The sequence below is a fragment of the Tasmannia lanceolata genome, unplaced genomic scaffold (genome assembly GCF_043159265.1).
Source record: "Tasmannia lanceolata isolate RefF3 unplaced genomic scaffold, GAP_Taslan_0.1 ptg000006l, whole genome shotgun sequence".
NCBI classification, from domain to species: domain Eukaryota; kingdom Viridiplantae; phylum Streptophyta; class Magnoliopsida; order Canellales; family Winteraceae; genus Tasmannia; species Tasmannia lanceolata.
This window is the reverse complement of record NW_027518683.1, coordinates 21398641-21409373: the sequence shown is the minus strand read 5'-3', so window position 1 is coordinate 21409373 and position 10733 is coordinate 21398641. Positions and strand designations below refer to the sequence as shown.

General features: G+C 40.6%; 1 protein-coding gene across 1 annotated transcript; it reads left to right on the top strand.

Moving 5' to 3' along the window:
* The first annotated feature begins 2312 nt into the window (after positions 1–2312).
* On the top strand, positions 2313–3955 carry LOC143880079 (uncharacterized). The gene is made up of 2 exons (XM_077382840.1): positions 2313–3608; positions 3721–3955. The coding sequence occupies exons 1-2, from the start codon at positions 2355–2357 to the stop codon at positions 3727–3729; spliced, it is 1263 nt and encodes a 420-aa protein (XP_077238955.1). The 5' UTR covers positions 2313–2354; the 3' UTR covers positions 3730–3955.
* Positions 3956–10733: the final 6778 nt, after the last annotated feature.

Sequence of the window (10733 nt, the reverse complement as noted above, 5' to 3'; positions counted from 1 at the left end):
GTAGGTGCGTATGCTGCGTTCGTCTTCTTGGTCTCAAAAGGACTTCCTTCTATGTTCCTGCCAGGATTCAGCGTCAGTATGGAGGGGAGCAATCCATTGTGCCTCCTCTTCGTCATTTCTATCCACCATGAGGATTTTTGGATCAAGATTGTCATTTCTTTTATTGAGTCAAAACTTGTAAATTTGATTCCATTATAGATGAAAATTCAAAAAATTTTACTTGACATGTTATAAACAGTCAGTGATTCAGGGTTTTCAGCGATTGCTGTCAGTATAATCAATACAAAGGATGTTTGTTTTTTCTTTTGTCTCTATTGGTACAAACTATCTTATTTGTCAATCATGTAACCTAGTTTGTTAACTTCCAATCAGGATTCTGAAAGATAGCAACCATCGCTCCCAAAAAAGACTTTCAAGCTAAGCCCACCTGGTCGAGACCTACCCCAGTGTCTAGACTCGTTCGCCACTTTGATTCCTCTGTGTCATCTTCAGTTCGTTTACCTTCTTCACCAGAGTCTTCAAATTTATTTGAAGTAAATCAAATGGCAGACACAACTGAACTTTTAATGAGCATGCAAGAGATGATGAAAAACCTCACCAGAGATATGGCGGGAATGAAAGAAGAAATGGCAAACATGAAAACACAGATAAGTGATAAGACTTCCACGTCTAGGCCCGTACTTCAGCCTTCTCATGTTCCAGCTCCGGAGTCGCATAGACCCGTTATCCAGTCTTTCGAGGTGGATTTAGATGATGGTTAGTATGCTGCAGAGTATTGTGCTCCAGAGGTTGATAAAGAAAAAGAAAAATTTGAAAAATTTGAGAAGGAAATGTCTGAGAAATTCAGCAAGATGGCTCATGAGATGGAGCAGATGAGAGTCCAGGGACCCAAGAAATTTGACGTCTCTGAATTAATACTGTCTTCAACAGTTTCTTTACCGCCCAACTTCAAAGCTCCTGATTATGACAAATATGACGGAACCGGGTGTCCGCGTAACCACATGAGGTGGTTTATCATTTTGTCCCAGCAGTATGGTCTGAGCCGTGAGCAGATGGCCCAGTTGTTCCCGATTTCTTTGATTGGGATCGCAAAGAAGTGGTTTCTAAGGCTAAAGCCCGAGGAGGTGAGAACCCTGGAAGATATTTCGGAGAAACTAATAGAGCAATTCTCAATGGAAGAGGGTATTGAGGTCACGAAGAGAGACCTAAAACAGCTAAAGCAAGGTCCTCAAGAGACCTTCACTTTCTTTATCAGGCGCTGGAGACGCAAATCTGCTCAGCTAAGCCAGAAAATGACTGAATCAGAGCAGATAAAGCTGGTTCTGAAGAGTTTGTCTCCCATGTATTTTCATTTTCTCGCTCCTCAGCATTACCCGAGCTTTGACCATTTAATCAAGACGGGTACTCAGACAGAAGATGCCATAGCAAAAGGCTTGAGAGCCAAGGTTTCTTCTGAAATCCGAGACGGGAAAAGACCAATGGTCCAGTCCAAAGAAATTCATGCTGTCAGTTATACCAGGCCTGTGGCCAGAGTTGCTGCAGAGGCTGCAAAAGCGCCAAGGAGAGTTGCATATGACAGAAAGTTTGATCCTCTTCCATATCCGATAATAATGATATTCAAAAGGCTCATGAAAGATAGGAAGATCCGGCTCCCGGATATCAAACCTCCACCCAATCCCTTACCCGCATTCTGGAAGATGGATCAATACTGTGAATATCACAGAGGTCCAGGGCATTTGACCGAGAATTGTTTGGCCTTGAAGCATGCTATCCAGAACATGATTGACAAAAATGAGCTGGCAGTGGAGAGACCAAACGTTACTCAAAACCCACTTCCTAATCATCATACCATGCCTCCTCCTGCTACCAATGCAATTTTTACTGATGAACCTCTGCTCGATCCATCAACCCTCATTTGTGCCATTACCACAGAAAAAACCTATGTAATGAAGTTTGACAAGGAAGATTTCGAAGCAGTAGAAAAGAAAGATCATTATGTAATTTCCTTTGATGACGATGAATTGGCTGAATCGTCTTCATCTCAGTTTGGTACATTTCAGATTGACAGTGCTGGAAATAGAAGGACAGCTCCTTATGTCTTAAGGGCTGAGGACTTTGAAGAAGATGAGTTATTGTTGTTGGATAACCATTGTGACGAGATGCGTCATATGACCCGTGGTGGGCGTGTATTCAAGCCTCAAGAATTGTGTGTTGAAAATCCTGCAGAGGTTGCGCGAAATACTGAAAACCAGAGACAGAATAAGGTCAGTAAGGTCAGCGCCGATGAAGAAGAAGAGAGCTTGTTGAAGCAGTTGAAAAAGACTCAGGCCAATATTTCCGTATGGGGTTTACTCATGGCCTCATCTAAGCACAGAAAATTAGTCCTTCAAGAGCTTAACTCAGCACAAGTCTCTGTAGACACTACTCCGGATGAGCTGGTAAGCTTGGTTGCCATGACAAGAGTGTCTAAGACTTTATCTTTCACTGACGACGATCTGCCTTCTGAGGGCCGAGACCACACCAAATCTCTGAAAATCACAGTACTTTGCAACAAGAAGAGAGTACCAGAGGTGTTAGTTGATAATGGCTCTGCTTTGAATGTATGCCCGTTGAGTACTGCAACAACTCTTGGATTTGGTCCTGCGGATTTCATCCCATCTGAACAGGGTATTCTGGCGTACGATGGCACTCGCCGAGATGTGATCGGAACTCTGGTCACCGAAATACAGATCGGAGGAGAAGACTTTGAGATAGAGTTCCAGGTTTTGGACATCAAAGCCTCATTTTTGTTGTTACTCGGCCGCCCTTGGTTGCACAAGTTTGGGGTTGTTCCATCCTCTCTTCACCAAAAGCTAAAGTTTCTTCGCAAAAACGGAGTGGTAACTGTGAAGGGGGACCCAGACCTGGAAGTAGGGCTGATTACTCAGGACCTGACTATGGAGAAAGCTGAGGATGTTAGTTTGACTGGATTCTCATTAGAGGTGGCTGCCATTACCTTTAAAGAAGCTATGAATGAGGAAATTTGTTTCCTGACCAGTACAAACGCAAATGTCGTCAGGATGATTCGTCGACAAGGATATATGCCAGGTGCAGGGCTAGGTAGACACCATCAGGGTTTGACTGAGTTCCCTGAATTCGAATCCTTCAATAATCTATTTGGGCTGGGGTACAAGCCTTCAAAGAAGGAAGTTAAAGAAATGAAGCTGCTGATGATGAAATGGGCTGAATGTCGCCGCAGGGGGTTAGAATTACCAATGGCACCGATTAATTTGACGATGAATGGCCGTTTTCGAAGAGAGGGTGCAGATGTCCCTTTCTGTGGCTTTGCCGAAACTTGGTTAGATGAGAATTCAGGACAGAGGTTGCCAGGATTTGAAATTTTCTTTGATCTGCAGTTAGAAGACAAGCAGACCGATGTGCAGACAGAAGTTGAATCAGAAGCTGATTGGGCAGAACATGTAGAGCCGAGCCTTCTGAGTTCACTGTTTCTCGAAGATTCACAAACTATTGCCGTAATTGATCGGAGGGCCTCGATTCTGAACCCTACTCATTTAATCACCCCGGCAGAGGAACCATTGACCAACTGGACCTTTCAAGTCATACCTCAGGTTACTTTCCTAAACAGTCATGTCCCTCCAAAAGAGTCAGTTGTCCATAAATACACGTCAGTCTTTGGGTCTAATTCAGAGTCTGTTTATTCTAACAATTCTGTTAATGCAGGTACTGTAAATGTCGAGTCTCCTAAGGTCGATGATGATTCCTCTTCTTCCAGCGGAATCAAGTCAGATGCTACTTCTATCGTTGATTCAGAGTTAATTGACATAAATGTCAATATGTTCGTTGAGTCTGTAAATTTTTTTCAAGCGTCTATTGTAAAGCCCGATGTGGGTAATTTTTCATTTGATGTACCTGATTCAGCATTAAATGAAATAAAGCATCCTTTCTCTGAGTACAATCCAGTCTCTACTTTTATTTCTAATGTTTCTGCTTCAGAATCTGATAAACTTAATAATAACAATCAAGACTCCCCCTCTGATGAGGATACCGACGACACTCCTCCTGAAATCAAATACATGATTCAACAGGATGAGAGTCGCCGAGCAAAACCACTCGAAGAGGAAATTGAAACCGTGAATATAGGTGACGAAACCTTGATTCAGGAGATTCGAATTGGCAAAACTTTATCTCCTGAAGAACGCGAGGAATTAATCGCCTTATTTAAAGAGTTCAAGGAAGTTTTTGCTTGGTCATATGATGACATGCCAGGGTTAAGTGAAGAAATTGTTCAACATCGCTTACCCTTAATCCCTGGTGTTAAGCCAAAGAAGCAAAAGCTCCGAAAACTCAAAACTGAATGGGAGATGAAAGTTTATGAAGAAGTTAAGAAACTGTTGGAGGTAAAATTCATTCAAGTAGTTGAATACCCAGAATGGCTTGCAAACATTGTACCGGTGCCCAAAAAGGACGGAAAAGTTCGAATGTGTGTCGATTTTCGAGACCTGAACAAGGCAAGTCCTAAGGATGACTTTCCTCTTCCCAATATTGATCTCCTGGTTGATAATACAGCTGGTCATGCTCTTCTATCCTTTATGGATGGGTTCTCAGGCTACAATCAGATTAAGATGGCTCCCGAGGACATGATGAAGACAGCGTTCATTACTCAATGGGGTACATACTGCTACAGGGTGATGCCGTTTGGATTGAAAAATGCGGGTGCTACGTATCAGAGGGCTGCTACAACTCTTTTACATGATATGATCCATAAAGAGGTCGAGGTATATGTTGATGACATGATTGTGAAAGGCAAGACTCGACCTGAGCACACTGTTGCCCTGAGAAGGTTCTTTGAGCGGATCAGGAAGTATCAGCTTCGCCTAAATCCGAGTAAGTGCGTCTTTGGTGTTACATCAGGAAAGCTCTTAGGGTTTATGGTCAGTGAAAGAGGGATTGAAGTAGACCCGCAAAAGATTAAGGCAATTCAAGAAATGCAGCCGCCGAAGACAGAAAGGCAGATCCGAGGTTTCCTTGGCAAAGTTCAGTATCTGAGACGGTTCATATCACATCTGACGATGACGTGTGAACCCATTTTCAAGCTTCTGAAAAAGAATTCCTCGAAGAAGTGGAATGAAGAATGTCAGGAGGCATTTGAAAAGGTTAAGCAGTGCCTATCCTTGCCCCCTGTTCTATCGCCAGTCACTCCAGGCCAGCCATTATTGTTGTACTTGTCTATCACAGATACAGCGATGGGTTGCATGCTTGCTCAGCAAGATTCAGAGTCTAAACAGGAGAAGCCCATTTACTACATCAGTAAGAAGATGCTGGAATACGAATTAAAGTACACAGTTTTGGAAAAGACGTGTCTAGCATTAGTTTGGGCTACCCAGAGGCTTAGACATTATTTGCTTTCAAGCAAGATCTTTTTGCTTTCGCGGATGGATCCGCTAAAATACTTGTTTGAGAAACCCGCCCTTACAGGACGAACCGCAAGATGGTTGTTGTTATTGTCTGAGTTTGACATCACTTATGTCACTCAGAAATCAATTAAAGGGCGTGTCGTTGCTGAACAGTTGGCTGATGCACCCATTGAAGAGAACGCTTTTCTGAAGGCAGACTTCCCTGACGAAGAGATCATGGATATTAAAGAAGAAGCTTCGAATACTAAGTGGCTTATGTATTTTGATGGAGCTGTAAACAGTCGAGGACAAGGAGTAGGAGCTGTACTTATATCCCCTCGGAAAGAATATATTCCTGTCTCTATCAAGTTGCAGTTTGAGTGCACCAACAATATGGCTGAGTATGAAGCTTGCATCGCCGGGTTAGAGGCAGCCTTAGCTTTGGAGATTCAGGATATTGATGTGTTTGGGGATTCTATTTTGATCATTTGCCAAATTAATGGGCAATGGAAAACTCGAGAAGATAAATTGATCCCTTATAACACTTATTTGGAATCTTTGGTCAGAAAGTTCAAGAACATTACGTTCACTCACTTGTCAAGGACCAGAAATCATTTTGCTGACGCTTTGGCTACTTTGGCCTCATTGTTAGACATTTCTGTATCAATGGAGGTTCAGCCGCTAGTTGTCAGACTTCAGTGGGCTCCTTCGCATGTGAATGCTATAGAGATCTCAGCCAGGTGTCCAGATGGGAAGCCTTGGTATACAGATGTCAGAAATCTTATTGCTGGTAAAGGACATCCCCCAGAAGCTTCAAGCAAAGAGAGGAAGACGCTTCAGAAGTTGGCTGCCAACTTTATTATTTGCGGAGAAGAGCTGTACAGAAGGTCATTTGATGGTATACAGCTTCTTTGTGTTGATGAAGATAAAGCTGCAGAGCTTATTGAGCAGACCCATGAAGGAGTTTGTGGACCTCACATGAATGGAAAAATGTTGTCAAGAAAGATTTTGAGACTCGGATTCTATTGGCCCACAATGGAAACAGATTGCTTCGCATTTGTGAAGAAATGCCATAAGTGTCAAGTCTATGCAAATCTTATTCACGTTCCTCCTTCGGTGTTGCACTCTATGACTTCTCCATGGCCATTTTCAGTATGGGGAATTGATATAATTGGGAAAGTTTATCCAAAGTCTTCGAGCGGTCATGAGTACATTCTGGTCGCAATTGATTATTTTACAAAATGGATTGAAGCCGCTTCGTATGCTTCCATTACTTCGAGCACAGTTGCGAAGTTCATTCGTGCCAATATTATTTGCAGATATGGAGTGCCTCACGAGCTGATTTCAGATAATGGGTCGCATTTCAAGAAAGAGGTGTTACACCTGTGTGAAGAATTCAAGATTAAACATCACAAGTCATCTCCTTACAGACCTCAAACAAATGGGGCTGTAGAGGCGGCAAATAAGAATGTCAAAATCATTATCAGTAAGATGACTGAGACCTATAAAGATTGGTCGAATAAGCTTCCATATGCCTTATGGGCTTATCGGACATCAATCAGATCTTCAACAGGTGTAACTCCGTATTCTTTGGTGTATGGAATGGAGGCAGTCCTCCCTGTTGAGCTTAGAATTTCCTCTTTGAGAGTGATGATGGAAGCTGACTTACCAGAGTCTGATTGGGCTAGAGCCAGGTATGATGAGCTGCAGATGATAGATGAGAAGAGATTGAGAGCCTTGTACCATATTCAAGGATATCAGAGGCGGATTGAGAGAGCTTTCAACAAGAAAGTCCGTGTTCGAGATTTGAAGCCTGGAGATCTTGTTTTGAAGTCTTACAGAGCACCGGTATTTGATCCCCGAGGGAAATTCAGGCCAAACTGGTCTGGTCCTTACATCGTCGATGAAGTCCTGCCTGGAAAAGCCGTAAGACTCCTCAACGAAAATGGAGAAAAATTAAATGAACCTACAAACCTGGATCAGTTAAAGAAGTACTATGCTTAAATACACTAAGAGGCCGTCTTTGATTGATCTGAGCTTTGAGCCAAACAGCCTAAATATTTTAAACCGTTTTGCAAACCCTTTGGGCTTATAAAATAATTTGTTTCTTTGATAAACCCAAACCAGGGGCATTTTTTTTATATATATATAAAAAAAATAAATAAAAAAAAGTAGTTTGAACTACGTTAGGACCTGATCCTCCATTTTGGGGTACGTAGGTAGTCTGGCTAGACCAGATTCGGTCCAAATCCTTAGAACCTTAGATATTCAGCCTACCTGAAAGTCCTCCTGATGTATTTAGGCCCAGGTTTGTAAAAAAAAAAAAGAAAAAAAAAAGAAAAAAGAAAAAAAAGAAAAGAAAAGAATGATGGAGTCTTAAATCCGCTAAGCTGAAAACCTGAAAGGGCAGTTTAGGCAAAAATCAGGGTATTGAGCCTGCTGGATGGAAAATCTGCAAGGGCAGACAGTCCAGGCAAAAATTAAGGCATGCGGTCCGCTAAATCGAAAACCCAAAAGGGCGATTTGGTCACGGCAAGACTTCATGAAGGACAGAGCTATCTGAAAGCCAGTTAATAAGTGCCATCAGAGCTTCTTTGGTTACTCTTTGAGTCAGGAGATTGAAACTAAGTAATCTGAAGGGATAATAACCATGATGGAGATCTTGAAAAGAGGTTGAAACATCTTTAAACATGATATTAAAAAAAAAAAAAAAAAAAAAAACTCTAAAGAGTGGTGGACTTTAACCATTTTTGAAAAAAAAATAAAAATGTTTATCAATTTAAGAAGCAGATTCATTCTCTTTTAAAGTCTTGTTTAAAACTCGTCAAAGTCTTTGGTCATTGTCTGTCAAACTCAGTTTGTTGTCGAATCAAAGTCAATTTCCAGAGTCCTGTTTAGTCAGTATTCTTCCCAAAGCCGGGGTGATAAAGACTTAGAGACTCAGAGAAGTAGAAAATTTGCAGTTCATGTGGATAATGTAAAGCAGAGCAGTGTTCAGAGATCGACAAGCTTTTAGCTCAGTTCCGGTATCAGCAGATGGCAGAGATGAGAAAATTTTGAGCATAACAAGTTTCTGGTGCCTATGAAAAACCTTGTAAACCCAGGTGTTTATCAGAAAAAATTTGTTGTAATCTCAAATGTTCAGCCTTTGGCCCATTCCTTTTTTTGTTGCTCTCTAATGAATTTTTTCATGGAAGTAATCATACTAGGGGCATCTTTTATGACTTATGTCATAAAAGATGTCAAGTAATCATTGAGATTTGAAATAAATTTTTGTATAAAATAGAGACTAGAGAAGTTCGAACACTCTTTATATTGAGCTTCTTAGTCAGGGTATTTTCCTTTGGAGTTGAATTTCTTTGAAAAATCTTTATCCCAGTGGAGTCTAGAATTCACTCCAGAGATTTTTAAATTTCAGTAAAATGCTTTGCGTTTTAAAAAAAAAAAAAAAAAAAAAAAAAAAAAAAAAAACAAAAAAGGGTTTGACCTTCAAAAATTCTTTCAAGATACTCGAATTTTGAAAGATTTTTAATAAAGATAGAAATTAGCAGATTCCGTGTTTCATGATCTGGTCTTTCTTCTTTTGTTCTGAGGAGTTTCTTAATAAAGATAGAGGTTACCAGAATATGTGTTACATGGTCTGGTCTTTTCTTCAAAGTGTTTTGAAGAGTGTTTTAATAGAATAAGAAATCATCGAATTTAGTGTTGCACTATCTGGTGGTTCCTTTAACCTGTTTTCAAAGATGTTTTACAAGGAAAAATTACCAAACTCGTGTTACACGGCTTGGTCTTTTTAAAGGTTTTAATTGTGGAAAATTTCTGATCCTGTGTTACAAGGATTGATCTTTTCTTCCTTCTCCCGGGTATTTAGGACCCTGATGATTAGTATTGTAATGTTAAGTAGTGACTTACCTAATCATCGTTCCGCAATGTGCAGCTTCCTAACGTGTTAGGAGTCATGTATATCTGCGAAGAGGTTTGTAGGGGACTGTTTAGCAGGACCTACGAATTTGGGTTTATGTGGAACTGTTTAGCAGAACCGCATGATCCGGAGTGATTCGCTACCTTGAAAGAGAGGAGTCAGAATTACTCGGATAGTTAAACAGATTTATTTTCATCAATGATCTGTATAACTATCGCTAGGCTTGAGACTCAGTCTCGCCTCGGGTATTTAGTACCCAGATGATTAGTAATGTAATGTCAAGTGGTAACTTACCTAATCATCGTTCCGCAATGTGCAGCTTCCTAACGTGTTAGGAGTCATGTGTATCTGCGAAGAGGTTTGTAGGGGACTGTTTAGCAGGACCTACGAATTTGGATTTACGTGGAACTGTTTAGCAGAACCGCGTGATCCGGAGTGATTCGCTACCTTGAAAGAGAGGAGTCAGAGTTACTCGGTAGTTACACAGATTTATTTTCAGCAATGATCTGTATAACTATCGCTAGGCTTGAGACTTAGTCTCGCCTCGGGTATTAGAAGTTTGAGTTTAGCTCGAATATTCGATTACCCTAGTAATTGGTCGAGTCTTTGACTGATCGGCATGATTTAAAAAAAAAAAAAAAATTAATTCTTTGAGTGTTTGATTTTGAACTTGTTTTGGACGAGTTTTGATACATTGGTCTTTGGCCTATTTTTGCAGGTTTCTAAAAAAAAAAAAAAAAAAAAAAAAAAAAAAAAAAAAAAAAAAAACTCTTTGAGTGTTTCGAATTATACTTGTCTTGGACAAATTGCAATGTGGTTTCTAAAAAATTAAAAAAGAAAATGGAAGCTCTTTGAGTGATTGAAGTGATTAACTTGTTTCTTTGGTTGGTGCTCTTGGAGCAATTGTTATGTTTACTTTGGCTTAGCCTGATATATAAAAAAAAAGAAAAAGAAAAAATGTTTGTGTTTTTGTAATCGTTCGTTCGTTTTTTATTAATTAGTCGAGTCATGAGTATTAGGGAGAGACTATCTCTTTGAGATGTCTTAGTTGCCGAGTTAAGAGTCGGTGAGAGACTATCTCCCTATTGTTAGTAGAGTTTTATCTTTGTGAATATCGTTTTAAAACTGAAAACCCAAAAATTTGCTTTGTTTTGGTTTCGGGTCAGTCAAAATGTGTCGTCTGTTCAGCTTTGCCATTCGCGTGTTACACACGCTCTGCCAAAGAGGGGCATCTGTAGACACCCCATTTTGACCGGACCCAAGTTCGCTATGCTTGGGAGAAACCCCATCCGATCATTTCCGCCATGTTTCGCATTTTTCCGTGAGAGGTTGAGAGAGATTATTCATAAGAATCCAAGCGAGGGAGAATTTGGACCCGTTTGGTGGGCCCGCATTGAACATTTGTTTAAAATTCGAAT

Bases quoted from the DNA above. Each gene is read 5' to 3' on its own strand.
- LOC143880079 (XM_077382840.1), top strand. From the start codon at position 2,355: ATGGCCTCATCTAAGCACAGAAAATTAGTCCTTCAAGAGCTTAACTCA.